This window comes from Neopelma chrysocephalum, unplaced genomic scaffold (assembly GCF_003984885.1).
Source record: "Neopelma chrysocephalum unplaced genomic scaffold, ASM398488v2 Primary Assembly neopelma1_62, whole genome shotgun sequence".
Lineage (NCBI taxonomy): Eukaryota > Metazoa > Chordata > Aves > Passeriformes > Pipridae > Neopelma > Neopelma chrysocephalum.
The window spans coordinates 8,668,706-8,690,341 of NW_020897719.1; the positions used below are offsets into that span (position 1 = coordinate 8,668,706).

The 21,636-nt window shown below is 36.0% G+C and overlaps 1 protein-coding gene across 2 annotated transcripts in view; it reads right to left on the reverse strand.

The window, feature by feature from the left end:
* Positions 1-3,652: 3,652 nt before the first annotated feature.
* The window catches only part of TFEC (transcription factor EC), a 96,004-nt gene continuing 78,020 nt past the window's right edge, over positions 3,653-21,636 (reverse strand). For both annotated transcript variants that reach the window (XM_027682272.1, XM_027682273.1), the window contains 4 exons: positions 21,554-21,610; positions 17,289-17,364; positions 8,877-9,024; positions 3,653-7,949 (listed from right to left, as the gene is read on the reverse strand). In XM_027682272.1, the coding sequence (XP_027538073.1) occupies positions 7,569-7,949; positions 8,877-9,024; positions 17,289-17,364; positions 21,554-21,610 (662 nt within the window). In that variant the 3' untranslated portion in view covers positions 3,653-7,568. The remainder of the gene's footprint in view (positions 7,950-8,876; positions 9,025-17,288; positions 17,365-21,553; positions 21,611-21,636) is intronic.

Consider the following 21,636-nt stretch of genomic DNA (forward strand, 5'->3'; position numbering starts at 1 on the left):
CGGTACTCCTCTGCCTGCTTTTCAGGCTACTATTTGCCTTTGAGCAGAGACCTTGCTTTGGGTGTACCAGATCCCATTTGTGACATTTTGGGATCAAGAATGAACCTTCTTTTTTTTCTTGCTCCTTAACCTGAGTTGTCCCACAGTGTGCTTTCACTTGCTCAAAGGATGTTCTGCCTACTGCAAAAGAGCAAGTCAAATTTAGTGTAAGTTGGATTGTAAATTCTCAAATGGAGACAATGCCCCTTGGGTGTTTATTGCAGAAGTCAGTTCTCTGGTCCATGCTTACAATGGACCATACTTACTTTACTTTGCAGTAAAACTAAATTGTTTTGTGTCAATTTGTTTTTATAGCAAGCCAACTGTGTATACTAACTCTTCTACAGTAGAAACTATTTTCCAGTTAATATGATGGAATGGTATTTCTGCAATGACTTTCGTTATTCACTTTGCTTTCCAAAAGGCTCTGTAGCAATACAAGATTTTTTCTTCTTGATGTTCCTCTCCTTAATGATGACAGCAGGTGCCCATGTCACAGATTAACTAATTGATAAAAATACATTACATAAAGAATTTTTAAGGTTGTCATTTTATGTTTTAAAAAGAAACATTTCCTTTAACTCAACCTACTCCTGGAAGAGTATATAAAATACTTTATCTAACAGATTTTTGTCCAACTCTGAATATTAAACTTAAATAATTAGGAATCTTTGGTAACGGAAGACAAGTCCATTACAAGTCAATACAACGTACAAACATGTTTTTATGCAAAATTATTAAAAAAAACCAAACCACAAACAAAAGTCCTGTTAACCACCATCAACAAAATTAATGTTCTCAGAGGGTTTGTACTAGGGACAGCTCTTGGTCTGAGCTAGGGTTTAGCAGCACTCTTGTTCAAATGTCCTCAGGCTCAGAAGTCTGGGGGGTCTGCAGAAGAGCTCTAGCATGTTGCCAAATCCTGGCTTGCTTTGATGGACCAATACCAGGTTGTGTTACGTCAGTTTTATACTTACTGATTTTGAACCTCTTAGATGTCAACAGGGTTGAAAGATGATCCAGGTCTGGATTGGAGGCAGAATAATTACGAGACTCGTGCCAGCCCTGAGGAAGAAATCCAGGTGGAAAGTGAGACTGGGAAGAGGTGTCTCTCCTTAGAGAGATGGAGGATGGGGCTCACCACTAGAGGCTTGGTTCATTTGAATCTGCTGGCAGTGGGATTGGTTGCCGAATAGAGTGACTGCTATCACTGCTGTCTGAGTTGCACAGGCATGTGGTCCTGAGACATCTCTGGGGCCTCATCGTGTGGTGATTTAGGGCACACAAACGTTACATGCTAGAACTCCAGAGGCCTAAAAGGGAAAGTAAATTTCCAATCCAAGGAATATGTTTTAAAAATGCAAAAGCACTTTAGAGGAACCATTACTTTCTGAGTAGTTCCTCTATTGCAAACACAATGCCCATCTAGGAACGTTTATTTATTGATTCCAGAAAATTAATAGATATATCACTTGAATCAAGGAACTTCACAGAAAACACTGCTTATTTCCTCCGTTCACAAAGAGGAAAGTTTCCAACAGTAATGTATCAGCTAATCATAGCAATCTGTGATGTGTAGCTTTCTTGATAACCTTGCAGCAAAAAAAGTAAATTTTTTAATAATTGAAAATTAACATCTTACAACCCCCCTGGAAATCAAAGGGAAAAAGGTCACAAGTCTAGGTCTAGGTGCTAATGCAAAGACTGATAGGTTTTCCAAGGAAGTAAGATAATTAGGATAACTGGCCATTGAAATCTTTTGAGATTTACCCTGCTATACACTGATATACTGCCGTAAAATAAGAAAGTGAAAATAAGAGTCATGAAATTTTCTGAGGAAACTACATGGCAGGTAGGGATGCCAACATCTGAAAGTGCATGAATTAAATTAATGTATCAAACAGAGTCTTAGCACTTTAGCACATATACTTAGGTACAGGGATTTTATTTGGAGGGAAAATGCAGTTTGGATAGCAACCGAGATGGTATATTTCAAAGATATTTGAAAAAAACCCACTACTTATTTCTTATGATTTGAGGCATTTCCCCTTCTTATACAAACTGTTGTCTATCAAACTCATAAGCATATGAATCTCTTTGACTACTGTTCAATATGCCTGTTCATAACTCAGCCTCTTATTCCATTATAATGCTTGAATGATTCACATGCAATATTTCCAATCCACTTTTCCTATCTTGTGAAACTTTTTAACGAAATGTTAGCATTTGCAGACACCAGATGTTTTGACATAAGGAGAAGCAATATGTAAATTTTAATCCATGCTAGGAACAATAGCCTGGAGGCACCTCTTTCTTATTACATGAATCATATACTTAACCACAATGTGGTGGATTATATCAAAATCATCACCACCCTGAATATAAAACACTTGTCTTGTGGTTGCCAATTGATGAAATTGATATATATTTAACTTGATGGGTACCAGTGATTTAACCAATAAGACTTAGCATACTTCACTACTGCAGTCTCCTTTATAATTAGATTTTGATCTGATTATTATCACAACTTCATATATTATTCTCTAATCTCCCATTGGTTGTCAGCACAAATGATGATGACATTAAATCTGTTTGTCTGTCAATTGCAAACATCACTACTTTTAATCAAGCAGTGTATCACAAAATCTCTGAAATAACTTCTGATTTTATTTCCTGATGCTGTTTATTTAGTCATTAAGTGTCTGAGTCTGCAACAGGCTGAGCATTGCCTTTCTACAAAGCAAACGGAGGGCTCTCAGTCCATCACAAAGGAACTGAGTGTCTTTTATGGTCAAATCCTAAGTTCATAAAAAATATGTAAAAGAGCAAAGCTTCTTTACAAAGCTAATCATTGAACTTTAAATAATATTTATAATAATATTCAATTTTAGTACTGATACAGGTGTCTTAATGATTTGTCAAAATAAAGAGCCTGGAAAAATCTTTATTACAAATAGAAGATTTATCTGATGTATACAAATAATGAGCACTATTTTATAAGAAACTATGAACTACTACAAAACTACAGATTAAATGCATAATACTACTCAACAAACTTTACAACATTTCGTTCACAAAAAGCACCAGCTATCTTCTAAAAAAAGCAGCACTCTTGATATTAGGAATTCAAAATTAAATCCGAATCCTTACTTACTTCATTAAGTAAAAGTATCTTTTAGTGCCAAATGCTACCTAATTATCAGCTTTAAAAATGTTTTATATCTTAAAATACAATATTCTGTTTATTCTAGATTGTCTGGGGAACATCTAGTACATTAAAAGGTTTTTGTAGAGCTTCTTAGTGATTTAACTGATATCATCATGCCTGCTAGCAATTTTGCAACATTCTGAAAACACTTTCCATAAATCAAAGCCTTAGCAGCAGGAATAAGCAGATGGCAGGAGACCATATTAAAGAATGTATCAATTATTTTTATTAATGGGATGCTACTGGATCATGATCTATCATAATGGTCTAAATGTTTAAGAGTTGTGAAGTATTTTGTCTGTTAGGTATCTTAGATGTTCTTAGTGGATGTTACTATAATGTCTTGTGACAGCATTTTTTGAGGATCTGGACAGTGAAGTTTCATAAGGGGCCTATAAAGAGATGTTTTAATTTCAGTTCTTTAATTATATTCATAAACAATAAACATAAAATTTCAGCATATATAAAACATAACTGTAAAAAGATTGCATGTACATTGTGTAATAAAGTACATTCTGTCTGCATACAATGACTTAGAAAACAAGATGCTATATGGTTAACAATGAAAAATGGCAATTATTATAAAAATATTCTACAGTCTCATAATAGTAATGTAAATGCTTTTACTTATCTAGGAGACTTAACATAATTTTAAATTACAATAATTTTACATCCTCCATTCATATATACAGTCCTATTAAATTCAAAAGGTATTATAATACCAATGGTCATATTAAGATTAAGTGAAGGAACTATATTTAGTTATTCTACTATATAGAGCAACTGTGTTCCTGCTTGTTAAAACTGTTTGCACTCACTGTAGCTTTTCACAGAATCCACGCTATGCACAGTGAAATAGTTTAGTTTTCTGTTCTTAGTATAGCTCTATATCCATGTCATGAATTAAACAAGATGTTAATACTGTGACTCCCTTTCCTTTTTTGTAATTATCAATCTGTTATTTTGTGTATTTTGTAGGAATATGTCCACCAGCTTTGAATAGCTGCTACTGAAAACAAGCAAGAACTTCTCATTTAACACATCTTGACAAAAATAGCCAGTTTTCCTACCCCTTGTCCAGCTGGAGATCCAGCTCTGTAAGACTTTAAATTCTTTTCTAGTCCCAGAGTCACAGACATTATGCATGTCTTTCACAAGATTTCACTGAACAGATCTCTGTAGGAAATAGCCAAAAAGTGTATTTCACTTGCACCCTGTTTCAGCCCAATAATACTTGCATGGACAGCAAAGAAATTCTGCCTGATCAAGAATGTCAAGATTTGTCCTGGTAGTCATGAAATCCCTTTCCTCTGTGGAAGCTGTTAGGAATGTACTCAGCTCTGCCACAGCAGTCCTCTCAGCTTCACAGCAACATCACCAAACCTGCAATGGGAGAGGGAGGGCTTACTCTAAAAAATCTAGGATGTGGCTGCCAGCACACACATCTCCTAAATACCTTCAGTGGCACCTATTAATCCCCAGAATGTCCTAGATTAGTTTTGCACCCTGTACCACCACTTAATTTCAAGGGTGAAGCTGTAAGCCAGTCTATAGCCATTAGCTAACACACTAATTATGATGAATTTCTGCTAGAAAAAATGCATAGTTGGTGAAACACCATTGCCATAATAAACACCTGCGGGTATTGATGCATTTCGTGTTTTAAGCAAGGGGGGCTGGGGATTTTGTGTGAAGGAAGACAGCTTGAATATGTTTGACGATAGATGAAATACAGTATATTGTGAAAAGAACATTCACTATCTTTTGCCAAGCTTCTCATGCAAGAAGAGAGAGAAAAATTCTGGTGCTTTAAACTGAAGCAATTGTCAGAAGAATGAAAATCAATTTTAAAAAATTTAATGGGTGCATTATAATGTTTTTTTTAGAATAGTGCTTATAAAAGTGATGAAATTCAGGAGTTATTTAAAGTCAATATAGTTCAGAAGTATGGTCTAACTCACATGTAAAAGTTCAATGGGAAAATCATGTAATGCATTCATATTTAATTCTTTTTACTCCATTATGAGCAATCCACATTGGTGTATTTAAAACTAATGTAGTAGAAACTGCAGTACAAGGACAAATGGCATTTGATATCAACCAAATATCCCTTCCTGAATATGGACAATACTCAGATTAAATGGAAATACTCATACTAAACTAGACATAATATGTTCCTAAATGTTACTTTTAATTCATCATGTTTTGTATTCACATGTCAATATTAGTTAGTCTTTGGGAAAACTATGACAAAAAGCTTCCTCTTTTAATTAATTCAATTTATAGAAGCACTGCAATTAAAATGGTGTTCAATCCTACATCCAATTATCTTTGGGTAATACTCATCTGTCTTTTGCAGTCCTTTCCTACATACTACAAAACCGCCAAACAAAAAACCAAAAAACTTGCAAGAATCCTGTCTGTTGTTGTTATTATTTTTAACTATGAAGTGGGAGCATATCGTAACCTCTTCTAATGGTCAGATCTGTGCTTACAGACCAGCTTATATCCAAGTAGTTTGCACAGGCTCATAGAAAACCTTGAGTTTCTTAAAATTATAAATATTCTTCTGAAATAGGACACTCCATCATCTTTCATAGCCATCTGGATGTAATTTATTATCCAGCTGCTAAATTTACAATTATGAAACTATCCTGACACTAACTGTGTTGGTCAGGAACGTGCTATGACGTGGGAGGAACACGAACCTCACAAGGACCGTGAAGAGGACCCAGATACCAATAACAATAGTAAGAAAAAATTGCTCTGGTTTTTGTTAATAAGTTTAAAGACATTTAAAATGTTAATACAAACAGCAATCCACTTTAATCTTTTCTTAATGTTTTCAAACCTGTGACATTTCTGGGCTGTGAGGCAGGCTCACTGGTGGCAAAATTAATATACACTTTTGAAACATATTTTGAATCATTAGAGAACTCCCTGATGTGATCTTTTGGCTTTGGTTGAGGAAGAGCTATGAAGACCTGTGCCAGTTTATTTTCCCATTTATTAATATTACAATTAGAATGATTACGCTTAATGTCCTCCAGGAACATACATCACTCTCCAGAATTTCACTGTGTACAGAAGTGATATGACTTCTACCTGCCCTCTAACTGACAAGTCTTGACTGAGTCATCAGAACAGGTTTTCTGAATGCCCCCTCCTAGCAAGCTAGTTATGAGAGGCAGTGCATCACAGCAGCGTTTCTGAATATCCCCTTTAGTTTGAAAAGTCTTCCTTTTCAGATTTTCTGTGGTGAATCTAAAGCCAAATTTAAAATTACATTATCTTTGTTTCAAGTGAATAGAATGGGAATCTTGTCATTTCCCTCTGAGTCCAAATGGATCAAAGGCATATGGATAGAGTCCCTTTGGAAAAACCTCACTATGCTGCTGAAGGAATTGAAAGCATCATCCAAAAGCACAGAATTGTATCTCTGAATTCCAATCTCTTCTACATAAAAAAGGACACAGTTTGAATATTCTTGAAATAAGCAGCTGACATAGGACTATTACCAGTAGTTTTAAATTGTGCTAATTGTAACATGGAGTGTCTGTACTGTCTTGTACATCCATACAGCCTTTCTGCTGCAATGCCATATCTTTTTCTGTCTCAGTTCATTTGAGTCTCTGTCATTATGTTAGCTTTCATTTTTCTTCTGTGTCATTAAAAAATATATTAAAAGAGTGTTCTTTTTCTACAAAGGAAAAAAAAACAATTAATGGCATTCCATGGAAAGCTTAATGGATTTTCTCCTTTTAAAGAGAGTCCTACAGAGTTTAAACTGCATGCTTACTTTACTTGTGTGAAAGCATTACCACCTTTATTTTTAAATTTTAAAATCTGTAACATCTCTGCAGTTCCCAGCTTAAATAGTTCTCTGTTGCTTCACATTTCATAGAATTTTTAGTTATATAAAAGAAAGAAATTAGCAAATGACTAAAACTCATGTTTTTAGCAGAGAAAAGTATAAGTAGATTGAAAAGAGTTTGAACACAATTTTGTAACATGGGTATTCCTTTTGTGGTAACCCCTTTCTTAGTACTGTAAGTCATGGAATGATAGTAGAAATACTCCCAGTGAAGAAAGATTTGTGCAAATGTCAGCTGTGAACAGAAGGTAAATTTGGGCCAAAGTGATATGAGTTCATGTCCATCTCATTTTCCTGTGAAGTAAGGGCTGATTTAAACCTTTGTCATGTAGTAACATCTTCACAGTGTTTCTCCTTATAAGTATTTAAAGTAAGAACAAACAACATGCTTAGACAAATACAGTCTTTTAGCAAGTGGTTTAGAGAAGTATGAGACCACTTCTATTTTTATAAATCATCTCCATCATCTGTGCTAAAGCTGCTTCTCCTGCTGCTCTCTTTTGATGCAGCTGGGGACGTGGAGGACAAGAGTGGATCTGTTCCAAATGGCGACACTGTGTCATCCAATAAAATTTCCTCTAGACGTTGTTCTTCTTTTAAAGCTGCACTGAAGGACAAATCCGTGAAGTGTGAAAGTGGATCAGAAAAGGCTGTAGATCCATCGCAAACATCAGAATTTTGTCCATGTACCAGAGGCATTTGTTGAGAGTAGTCTACAGAGTTCTCCTCTGGATAAGACTGTTGCTTGATGACCTGTGCAGCTAAATCAACAGCAGTGAGTGAAGACATGACTGGGAGGCCGTGTGCACGTGCCTGGATCTCCAGTTCCTAACATTTTAAATGAAAGTTATTAGACAACAACTTTAAAAGACAGATTTTCTTCAGAACTATTGCAGTAAGTACAGGAATCATGCATGCAAATTAATTATACCTTTTCTCCAGTTGTGAGATTACATTTTAAAATATTAAATTGTTAGTCTATGAAAATTTGCCACTAAAATGTTTTCATCTCCCCCTCTGTCTTTAAGCAACTATCCTACAGGAACATAAGAGGTAGGACAGCCTCTCTACACCCACTGCGTACTGAATCCAATGAAGATGGTAGAAAAATGTTGCAACTTGAAAGTTTGTTATCCACTGCTATCCAGAGAAACAGAAGAGTCTTTACTTGGTGATGCTTGTGATATATAGGTATATAAGTAAATCAACATATGTAAGATGATCAATTTTATGTCTGTCTATCTATCTACCTATCCATCCTTCCCATTTTCATATGTGTGTGTCTATATTAGAATCTTGCCTTTCAAGCTATGAAGGGCTGCATTCTATTTCTTCATGTCAAAAGTAGATATAATATAACACTATAACCAAGGAAGTGTAATGTGTGAAATGGCAACAAAGGGAAAATGAAAATACTGAAGGGAATTTTGTGTCCAGTATTGATTTTTGGCTGCAGGGACGTATTGTTTTTCCTTATCTTTTTTGTCTTTCTCTGGCTCTAACACATACCTAATGAAACTGTTTGTACAAACATTTTATTAACTTTCCATGAATTCCTTTATGTAAGGTATAATTATCAAAGAAATTTCCTAGAAACGTAAAAAATACCCCCTCTCCAATATACACAAAAATAAATAGGAAAGCCAATTCATTTTTAATAAATGTCATTTGGGGAAAAATTACATAGATTAATAAAATTTGATGAGGGATAAGTACTAAGAAAGCTTTGTAGTTCATGGCAACACTTATACGAACCTGAATTCGGAGTAGGAGTCTTCTGTTAGCATGCTCTAATTTCTTTTGCCTGTGTTCTAATTCTCTGGCTCTCTGTTGTTCTTTTTGTAGCCACTTGATGTACTCCACTGATGCTTTTAAAATAGTCCCTTTGTTCCAGCGCATATCACTGTAGAATGTAGAGATAACCTTTTCACAATTGTGCATGTCAGCAGAATTCATAAGAACTTACAAAATCTTTTACATTAATATGAAATAATGATTTACATGACTATTATTCACTCTTAGATATTATTGCTTCTGAATGGAAATTTTAATAGAATAGTTAAGAAGCCCTTATATAGTAAAATTAATCCCAGAATGAAAATAAGTGTCAAAAGAAAGTAATAAAGTGACTTTTTGTGGGAGAGCTAAATGCAATATCATGATTCTACCATTACAGTTTTTATATTTTTAGTGAAAATTGCTTTTATTATTAACTCTAAGATTAAAATCTATGTGCAGTATTTCTGCATTAATGAACTAGGAAATATACATTACTGAGGACTTAAGCCTAAATTTTTAAAGATCATTTTGAATATACTACTCCTTTTACCTGACTTACTAATGAGGTTGCTTTTATGCTTGTAGAGCAAAAAAATTATCTGTGCTGAATGCCACTCCTTATTGATGACAGACCAGAAAAATCACACTTCTTTAACCATAATGACTAGGGAATGACACAAATCATGTTCAAAAATCTTGAAACAATATAAAATCCAAGTTAAAATACGCAGCTACATGCAGACCCTAACTCAAAATAAAAGCCTTGGAAAAAAATTAGATTAAATCTGCCCATCATTCAGGAAATAATGGTTTAACTTCCAGCTTACAAGCAGCCTTACAGCAATAAAACACTTGTTTAAATGCATCTGTTCAAGGATTTTCATGTATACATTTATCAACTTTTCATGTATTCCTTTAAGTCAGGTCTTGGAGGCCTTGGAACAGGAATGAAATTTGTGGAAAATGTTTAATTTCTAATACATTTCAGTATTTTAAGATACAGAATTCATCTGCTGCATTAAATGCACAGATATAAGGGTTTATCCAAACTATCCACTTCACTGCAAGACTGCTTAGGCTGAGCAGAAGGTTGGCCAAGGTTCTGGTCCTATAACACAACCCTGAGAAGGAAAAGTTATTTTTGCAACTAAGAATCTTACACTAGGAGGGACAAGTATTTTTTTAATACCTATGATACCATATATTTACTCATTGGCATTTATAGAGTCAAAAAGAAATATAAATTATACTCCAGTCTATCATCACTTTCCCTTATTCATAAAATCATAGAATCATAGAATATGCTGAGTTGGAGGGGATCCATCAGGACCATCGAGTCCAACTCCTGGCCCTGAACAAGACACCTCAAGAATCACATCATGTGCCTGAGAGCATTGTCCAAATGCTTCTTGAACTCAGACAGGCTTGGTGCTGTGACCACATCCCTGGGTGCTCAACGACCCTCTGGGTGAAAAACTTTTTCCTGACACCCAACCTAAACGTCTCCTGACTCAGCTTCATGTTGTTTCTTTGAGTCCTGTCACTGGCCAACAGAGTGAAGAGATTGGTACCTGCCCCTCCACTTCCCCTCACGAGGAAGTTGTAAACTATAATGAGGTCTCCACTCAGTCTCCTCCAGGCTGAACAAACCAAGTGACTTCAGCCACCCCCCATAAGGCTTCCCCTCCAGTCCCTTCCCTGTTCTCATGGCCCTCCTTCAGACATTCTCTAATAGCTTATTGTCTTGGGTTTTTTTCTATTGTCCTTGATTGTTTCAGTTAATGAGATTTGCCCCTACTCTTGTATTCACCTATGGTGAATAAAATTATTGCAGAGGTTTTGTATTCAGCTTCTCAGAGTAAGTGCCTAAAGAACCTTGCACCTTTACCCCAAGGCTAAGCACCCTTATAGACTTCTGCCAATGCAGTTGTTTTTCTACTGAATATATAGGGTAAAAGCCAGGCAAGTACAGGATTTAGGGATCCAGGCCACTCAGCCTTTCCTGATGCACTTTACGAGGGATAAAACCTTATGGAGCTGATAGCTTTAAGGCACTCACAAGAATACACAAAATCATTACAGTGTTTAACCATATCATAAAATTCAGACAATTTGATAGAGATTTGGGAGAAACCTTTTTTTGATCCAAGAGTGCTCAAACTCACGTCTGTTCTCTCTGGGAAGCACACAAAGTGTGGGGCTTCAGCATATAGGACCTCCCCTCCCCTCAGTGATGTGTGCCAGGAATGCACAGCTTTTGGGATTAGGAGGTGAGGAGGTCAGAGAGAAAATAATTATTGTCTCAGATCCTGCTGTCTGCAAAGCCAAGACATCAGAAGCTGCTCACTGAAGTGGGTGTGTATTCTTATTTAGACATTCCGTGGTCAAAAACGCTAGAACAGAGAGGGGACTGGGAGCCAAGAACAGAACATGTCTCCCTCATGACAGCTGAGTCATATCTTGGCAGTTCCTCTGCCCTTTCCTTCTTCTCCCTGAATTTCTTGCCCAGGTGGGAGGACAGAACATTTCCCTGTCAGCATCCCATGGGCTCCCTCCTAGCACAGGACTTTCTTCTCACATGTGATTTACATTCAAACTGTAAAAGTTAAGGAAGTTTTTAGTATGCATAATAATGTATAGTTTCTGGAAAAACTTTGACTGACATCACTAGCTCATGGCAACTTGGAAAAGCACTAGAGCAGTAAGAATGCCTATAGTATATACTCTGGAGAAATGCAGTGTGGCTAGGCAAAGGAGTTTGGCTTCTAGCAAGTAATAAAGACAAAACTAAGCCGGTTTTGGACTTATGGTCTGAACCTACAGATATAGCAGAGATCAGAAACAAATCCACAGCTGGAAAATGGAAATAATTAAAGTATAACAGCATGAGCAAAATATGAATATAGTGTTTTCACAATTTCATGTCAGTTATAAAATTTTATGAATTCAAAATCAAATTCAGACTGAAGTCTTTTTGGTTGATTTTTCTGATAGACATATGAATAAGCCATGTATTCATGACTGCATTTGGAATATTTTGGTGATTAAATTAATTCATGTTACACATAATTTGCAACCTTTGTGATATTGCTTACTTTTAGTTCATGTTACCTTGATAATTTGAGGTTTTTATTTCTATGGCAATGATATTTTTTGTCACAGGATGAAATAAATTTTCCCTGGAAGACCAGTTCCTAGATTCAAACCGCCAGAGAGATGGATCTGATCAGCTTCTGCATGAGATACATATGGATAGATATCTCTTGTGATAATATTTACAGATCTGAGAAGCAAAACTATCACAGAATGAAATTGCAGTAGTTATTATTATCATTTAAGAGTCTGTTCTTTTACCTGTGTATGTGTGTGTGTCTATGTGTATGTATGTATCACATATATCTTCTACATCTCTTCTCATATATACACATACTGGTTGATGTCTTATTAAATGAGAAGTATTGAAGTTAAATCTTCCAATGTCTGAAGGTAACATGGCAATGGATCAGCTGGTGATCTTAGAAGCCAACGCGAATTTCACTTTGTGTCTCTCTATACCAGGATCTAAAGAAAATATTGGAGTTGTCTGTGCTAATTCTGCATTGCAGGTATTCCTCATCCATTCTAGCCCAGAGCACCACACAGCAGTCACAGGACAGTGCTACGGAGAAACAGAGGCTCTAAGCAGATGTGCAGTGCTGGAAGAGTAGCAATATAACTGGTGGGGATGAAGGCAAACAGGGCAATAGTACAGGTGAGGTTCCTGTTTAGCAATAGCCTACAATGCATCCAGCAGGTAGGCAAGCAAATTCATCTATGATGGGAAATAAGAACAACCCAGCATTTGAAGAGGGATTATCTCAAAGCACAAAAAGTCCATAAGAAGAATTCAGAAATTCTCTGATCAGTTATTAGATTTCTGTTATTTCTTCGAAAACAATGGATTCTAAATTGGGTGCAGACGAAGAAAGCTATCTGAAAAATTATAAAAGGGGAACTAGGAAATTATGGGGTTTGCTTTTAGAGATTTATATATTGTGCTTATGTATAATAGAGATAAAAATTGAAATGAAAAGGCCTACAAACCCATTTGAGAACCTTTAAAATCTGAACAATCATTGGCAGTTGTTACTCATTTAACTGGAAACTACTTTATAAAACCAGACAAAATACTTGCATTCTTAACTGGTTTGAGTCTAAAAAGTAAGATATAGATCTACTGAGTTTTGGAGATGGCAGGAATTTTTTTTTTCATTTTACTCTTTCACTGTCTATTAATTCCTTTCTTGTTTGGTTTTCTTTTTTGGGGGGGTGGTGTTATTATTTTTTAGGGGGTTGTGTGTGTTGTTTTATTTGTTGTTGTTTTGTTTTGCTTTGCTTTTGTTTTTCTTAGCCTTCATTTTTATTGAATGCATATAATACTTCATTCTGTAGATATTGAAACACATGGGAAATTCTACATGTGAATAAAGTCATTTGAAAGCAGTAAGAAGTTTTGCAGGTCTGGTCATCAGTAATGGCCTCTGCAAAGGAGGATTTCTTTTTTTTTTCTGTGTGTGCATGTGGTACAATAATTTGAAATTTTTAGCAAGCTATATGTGTTCTTGAGTATAACTAACAGAGGTCTACCAGAAGATTTGCACAGAAAAGTAAAAAATAAGTAAAAACCCACGTTTTATTGTCTCTGAACCCTGGCTCCTCCTAACTTTAAGATCTGAATCTCTCTAGAAAACTCAAATGCCCAGAACAAAACATGTAACTCTCACCTAGGAGAGTTTCCCATTTTGGAGAAACAAAACACAGACAAGAGACTGATCTTCAGCTCATTTCCATTAATTTAACTTTGTTAAGTCAAAGGAGCTTTACTAACTTAAAGAAGTTGAACTCCTGTAGGAAGGACCAGAGCATTTGGTCATCTAAGATTAGAACTAATTAACAAAAACAGCATTTGTGAGAATGTGATAGTCACAGGGTTTGCCAGGCACAGAACGGTTACTAATAACAAATACATTTGCGAAGTTGAAACCATGTTTGCGGACGCTTTCCCTGTTTCTTGAGAAATTAACAGTAAAGTGTGCTTCCTCAGAGAAATACTTTGAAGGACTTTGTACTTGTTTTGATGACTTGCACAACTGCAAAGTGTATTCTGAAAGAGGCAGTAAGTTTCCACTTTGTAATAGCAGGAGCATACACAAGCTTTTCCTGTACAAGAAATGTGGCTGTGCTGGCTGCTGGAGCACCCAGAGGAGCAGAGAGAAAGTCAGGCTCAGGTAGATGCAGAGAGGAGACAGTGAGAGCAAACCACTGCTTATGCCCAAATCCTCAGTGGTTCTCCTAACATCCTAGTTCTGTAAAATTACTAGAATTCTTGAAGGAAGGGGGGCTTGTTCTTCTTTGGCTTTCTGACAATTGAAGTCCGTCTACCATAAAACTGTTCTTGTGTAGGCACTTTCAGACTCCATCACAGTGTGAAGTCCTATTAACCACCTAAAAGGTGGATTCTGAAAGGCTGATCACAAATGGAAAAGTGAGTATATTAAAGGAGCATTTTACAAGCTTTCCAACAAAATACGACTATTTCTGGCATTTTAAAAAGTCTATTTTTTAATTATTCTGTATAACTGATTTGCATTTCTGAATCATCTAGCACTTGGATATCTAAGCATTGAAGATTAAACAAAAGAGTCAAAGTTCTTTGTAACTCATACTTATGCCCATTTTCTAATGCTGATGAAGTGAACCTAAAATACCCATTCATTTAAGCAATGGAATCCACACTTGTATCGTTAAATTAAAAAAAAAAAAGTGAAATGAATAGGGGTTTAAGCCAGTCAAAAGAAAGTCCATGTGGAAGCTCTACAGGAGCCAAACAAGTTCACTATATAACTAACAAAACAAAAGTGAAATAAAAACCCCACACAGCACTTCTAAGAAGTATAAATCATAAAAGGTTTCCAAATGGCATAAAAAAATGTCCTTTTCTGTTCCTGAGTCTGAATGTAATCTTCTTGAAGCAAGCCATCTGGGACAGGCATGCTAACCACAATGGCTTACTTATAGCAATATTTGCTCTTCATTGCAAAGGCTGATTTTTCTGACTGTCATTAGTCTAAGCATCAGTTAGGCTTCTCCTTTTACAGGTAAGTTTCTACTATAAGAAGAATTTTCTAAAATCAATATAAGAGTGAAAATGCTATATGTGATAAAATGTTACAGTTGAAGTATTGTAACACATGATAAATCTCTTTCTTTCAAAGAAGAGGGGGAGATTGGGGGCACAGGATGGTGTTATGAAGGAAAAAGCAAGAACTGAAAGAGAGGGTAAGGACATTGAGTTATGATTTGGCAACACAGGACCATACCAAAAGGAAACAATAATAATTTTAATCTGCTTAGCCAACAAAACAACATGCTCAAATTATATATTTCCACCTAAAAATAAAAATACAAAAAAAAAAGTTTACACTTTGGATTAATTTATCCTGGCACCAAGCTATAGTAAAGTTATGTTGCAAGATAGTGTTTCAAAAGCCCTGCACTTTTTGATGCCTTTCTTTTCTTAACACCAACTTGAAAGCTTTTAAATAGGCTTACTTTCAAAAGGAGTACTGATTACCAGCCTTTTGAAGACAGCAGTCTTCAGAATGTGAGATACTTAAGTTTACCTTGTGCTTTTGTAAACACAAACCACTCTGGGTCTGTCACACTCTTGAACTCAGTCATGGGTTTGCAGATTAAAATAAGGTAAGGCAATGACTTCAGAATCTGTACCTGAGACTTTTTCATCAGGCAACACCACCAAAATCTGTGGGTAAAGTCCACCATCCACTTACTGGAGCAAAACTGCAGGTCCATATAATTCCTTTTAAGAACAGCCAAAGTGATTGCTCAAGTATTAATGTTTCGATTAAGTTCACAAACTAAACCTGAATCCAGAACAAAACATGTAACTGAAACACCTCTGTAGGCAAACAGAAGTTGCAATTGGAATTTGTACCTCATGCTCATCTCTAATTGCAGTGTAACTGCTTTCTATTATTGCTTTATAGCTGCAAACCAACAGTGCCATCCACTGTTTATCTGAGAAATCTTTCAATTATTTGCCCAAATAGTATTGATACCAAAAGATGCATCAGCAAAATTAAAATGCTTCTACCAGTCTGTGCTTGCAACAGAGTCCAAACTTTTTTTAAGTACTTAAAGCTCTTTTTATTTTAACTCAGCTGTAATACCTAATTCTATATTAATAACAAAAACATGCCCATTTATCTAATCTCAGCTGAATGCTACAGAAGGAGCCGAGTTGGTGAATTCTCTGAAATGGATGCAGTATGTTAACTTTCTCTCTGGTGATTTCACTCCAAGTGAAGCCAATCTTGCACTTCTGTAAGTCTCACAGAGCTTTATATTGTTGCAGAAATCCTTAATGTAATCAAAAGTTTCTTAGTGCTAAGGAAAAAAAAACGCTGAAATATCAGTAGATGTTTTCATTTGAAGTATCATGCAGGTCTGTATTGACATGCAGATGATAAAGACAAAATCTGTATGATCAATTTTATGCAAGTCACAATCATGCTAGTGCATGGTCTTAAGTCTTCCCTGAGTGATATGAGAAATCTAAGGCTAAAGTTCAACTTTAAATATCACACTGAACTGTTATTGCTAATCCTGCAGTGGCCTTTCCTACAAGACAACCTTTTTCATATTGATGACAGATATAAGCTTTAAGGGAATGCAGGTAGTGGTCAAGCAATATGCATTTTGTGTTACTGTAAGTGTATGCACTAGTATAAAATCATATTATTATAGCAATTGTATCAATTATTACTTTAATCCTTGCACTTTAGGACTGGTGTTTTCCCTGCACTGAGTGCAGGACTTTTGAAAAATGCTCAGTTTACAGACTCTTGTATTGATTTTTTTTGCCTTAGTCAAAGGGCAGACAGTGACAACGTGAATTTTGTGTTATCCCACTAGAGGGCCATAGCAAGGGCTGAAAGCATCACTCCTTCCTTCTCCAGAGACACCACAGAATTGCGCCCGCCCAGGGACGGAGAGATGGACTTTCTGCTGTTTGGCTTATCTTTCTTTTTTTTTCTATTTTTGGTTTTGTTTAGTTTTAATTTGTTTGCTTGTTTTCCCTTGATGTGGCAGTCACTCTTAAAAACCCTGGAATTTTTATCATTTTATTATCCTTTCACGTAAGTTTTTCCGACAGGCACGAAAAATCTGTTAAAGGCTTGTTACTTTAACAGCCTGATCTGAGCCAGTGACCTGGCATGGAAGATTTTGCATCCCATTACTCAATCCTATAGCCAGTATATACTACTGTCTCTTTTATTCTTGTATTTAAACTATAAACATTATTATAGGAAAGACTGTTGAACTCACGGATCATTGGACTTGGGGATGAGTGTGCCAAGCTCCTTGATTCGGTAGTTAATATTATACCTTCTTCTTCTCTCAACTGTCAAAAAGAAACAGTTACTATATTTATAGTGAAATATTCTTGTGAAATTCAACATTTCAATTAGTTATAAACAAGTCAGTCAGTCAATGCACAGAAAATTTCTTCCTCAAATAGTCCCAACATGAGCTCTTACCTGTCTCTGACTTATTCTCAGGACAAACTGTGTGATTAGTACCATCTGTATCTTACCTTACCTATTGTTTTTTTCCTCCATTAGCTACTAGACTTCTAGGGAATTAAATAATCACACATTGTCTAAATGTGAGCTAACACTTCTTTTCCCTAATGTTTCTGTAGCCTTTCTCCAGCATGCTCATACAGAACAGAGATTTCAGTTTGGCAGAGTTTTGCTGGTCACAAGACAGGCTCACAAGACAACTCATCTAGCAATTCATAGTTTGGCAGAACTCATGTTACAGATCACAGGTAAGAGCTCCACTGTCCCTTATTTACAGTTGTCAGCATTTCAAACCAAAAAGAGGACATAACTGCAACCATATCCCCTCACTGAAACAGAGAAAGATTGTGTCCCAGAAACACTTCATCCCCAGCACATCTCTTTCCTTTGGGTATGGAAAGCATAAGCGTGTTTACAATAACTTTTAAAACACACAGAAAATGAATAAAACACAGTTTAAATAATAAAAATATATTTTATGGATTTAAATTTATGCTTCTTCTAAGACAAGCTATGTAGGGTATCTCAGTTTACTTTGTAGTTTAGTTAGAAAGAGAAAAACAGAAAATAAGCCTCTTAAAATTATTTCTGCCTCTCTGTGCGCTCAGTTCTCTTTACCAGCATTGTACTGGCATCCAGGCTGAAGTATGTGACCCTTGAGAAACTTAACATTTTCTAATGTGTAGGTCCAAAGGACATCTCAACACTTTGGGGGATAACTTGCATATAACTGTGACATGGAAAGTATATTCAGTGAGAATATAGTCCCGTTGGGGTACTGCTGGCTGTCAAAGACCAGCAGTCTCTGCTAATGTGAAGTCGCACTTTTGTCCATTCCCTCCACTTTGTACTTTAACTCAATCCAAATCTCACTGAATGAGCAGGATTCGGTTTTGGTCCATCACTAACATCACATTGAGCTGTTTCTCTCATCCTTTTCATCTTGGAAGACCTTACCTTGGGCTCAATACGCTAGTGCCACTGTACTCTGTTAGACCAGCCCTGTCCAGCTTAGAACATGGGCAGATCAGTGCTCCACATATGGAGATGTTCACTTAAAATTTAATGTCCTAATTTTAAATATAAATACAAAAAGACCAGTAGAGCTAAAGTATACATGTTCAGCCAAAGGCATCCTGGCCAGTCTTTCAAGGCTGACTTCAGTCTTCTCACAGTCACATGAGCATGTTGCTTTCAGTCTCAGCCCCACCACTTAGATCACTTTTAGTCTTTTACTTCTTCCAGTACATAAAAGTGTTTTCTTCCTGTCTCTGTGAGGCTCTTACACTTGTGCAGCGGTCAGTTGTTTCCTCCCTAGCTGATTACAGCTCCGGGAACTCCCTGAGTGTTATTATTTATTCTGATGAGGTGTTCTGCTTTGGTGGGATGTATTATCTTGTCTTGATGTCTCTAGAAATATGAATTTCACTCAACAAATTAAAGCATCTCAGGTTTTGCAGTCAAGATTCACACGTGCAGAAGACAGGTAATATAATCCTCCTGAGTGTACTGCTAAGTGAACTCTTGTATCCCAGTGGCATGAATGTGCTGGATCTTGTAGGGGAGCACAGCGTACAAAAGCACATAGCAACTGAAACAATTAAAATATATATTTCAGTTATGTTGGCAAAATAATGGCAGGGCAAACAGAGTTAAAGAATGTGCTTTAGCTATAAAGTCCTATGGTATAATAGCTGTTGTTTCATTAATATTTACAATGTGGAAAAGCTCTGCAAGACACTCATCAAAAAGTGGTCAACTAAACATTGGCTGTAAAACAAGGTAAAAAAAATTATCTTTACAAGTGGACACCTACAGAATTCTTTGTATTTCTATTCTTTTTTATGTTTTCCTGAAAAGAAACTTTCAGTGGTTGTGCTAATGAGTTAGGGGGAAATTTTGAAGCTTGGAAACATGTTTCAATAGAGTTTTCCTGCTATATATCTGCTAGAGTTCCAGTGATATCCTGAGTTATCAATAATATTTCAAGTGTCAAAATTATACATAAATCAAACCAGAAAATGATTTTTCAGACTACATGGACAAGATGACAATAAAACATTGTTTACTTGGAAGAAAAAAAAATAAACGTTTTGTAATGGTTTAAACTCTTGCTGTTGTGTAACATGGTTCAATTTCCTAAATCTAAATCCCTTCTCATGGTTTCATTGAGAATATAACCTTTCAACAGGAAATTTGTTGTAGTTCCTTTGTTCCTCCTTGGTATGAGAATGTACAAGAACATTTTTGCAAAATGTAGACCTAAATTTAACCTGAATATTGAATGTTTATATAGTTCCTATCGAGTTCCACAAACAGATTTTTCAGATCATGTCTAAGAAACCTGGTCCTTACAAAAGAGTAAATTACACTAATAAAGCCTTTATATGCAACACATTATTATGTCCAAGCCATTAGATAGTACAGCTGTCTCCAGAGAGACTTTGAGCTCTGAAGTGTACAACTGGAGCCAAACCAAAACAGATGCTGCCTCTCTGCGATGTTATCATCATGGCATACTGCCTTCAGCTTAGTCCCCAGTAGTGAGGGAAAGTTCTCAGACATTGCTCCTGAGATTAGGAAGGAAGACCTCAGAGCCAAAATAAACAATGGAGGAAATGGTAGGACCAGCCATCCCTTATGTACGTATGGGCCTGTCTTTCCCCTTGTAGTTCCAGACAACTCCTACCCACCACCTTTCCTAGACCAGCAAAAACTCCCCATTCCTGCCCAAACAAGACAGAGAGCAGCTGCATTAGCATTTCAGAGATTATGTGCTAGCAACAGTTCTAACAGTCTACATGGTCTGTCTGTAGTCCACGAAAAAAACTACAGACAGATGTAAGGATGCCTTCCAGAAATTTTAAGTAGCAGGAAGTTGTCCAATGCAGTTGCTAGCACATTATGCCAGTGGATATGCACTTTTAGGTATGCAATTTCATGCAAGTAAAGCCTCTAAGATTACTGGAATGGCCAGAGAACCAAGATATAAATAAGAGAATAAAGATAAATAGTGGCTATTAACTAATTACTAATTTGAATTTAAATTTGTAGAATCATAGAACATCTTGAGTGGGAAGTGATTCAAAAGGATCATCAAATGCAACTCCTACAATATTTCTGTTGGAAAAAGTGGAAAGGAGAACTGGGAAATGTAACTGCTTTATTCAACAGAAATTTCCAAATTTCCAAAAAGAATCTTTCAGGCTTTTTGTTTCAAATTATCCTTTAGAGGGAAAAGTTGCCTAACTTTATAGGCAGTCTTCTCTCAATAATAAAACTGATTTTTTTTTCTATTCTGTATAAACTGGTTTTTATTTTTATAAATATTTAGACTCTGAACTATGAATTTCACTATGTTCTTAGAAGACTACTCCTCTAAATCAAAATGCCTAACATCTGTACCTGGATGCACTGCTCTCCATAAAGGAAACAGAAGTGTATCCGAGACTACAGAGGTTACAGGGTTTGTGTATCAGAGTCAGAACACTGTGAGTCTCACCCAGTCCTGCCCAGATCTCCTTTTGTGACGCGCAATTTCCATAACTTTAAGTGCTTGACAACCATTTGTAATTATCTGATATACTATGCAATTTTTTTTTCCCTCCACATCACCCATCGAGAGATACAGCCTCTTTCTTGGATATTTCAGTAAATAAGGTGTGAAGACTGGATGTTCATTGTTGTTTTTCTCATCATCTCCCTCCTTTCTTGTCTGTTTTGCACGGTAATTCTTAGAGACAACATCAAGTAAAGTGTACAGTCATAGGGTAAAAACATAATAGCAGGAGATTACATGGAAATAAATTAATTACAATATTCAAAGAATGAAACTAATTTCAGGAAAGAAAGCTCTGTGGTTGGCTGTGTTTCGAGTCTGAGTTCAATTTCATTAGCCTAGTAATATGCTGATCTAGAAGACCAGCAGAGATGGGGTAGCTAATGTCTAATATTTTTGCATTCTCCATACATTCCAATTAATGAGATGGAAGATTAACATATACTTACTGAGATTGTGGTTATCCTTTTTTTGTCTCTCCTTTGCCATTGCTCTTGTATCTGCTTCTGACAGAAAGTAACATTTATTAAAA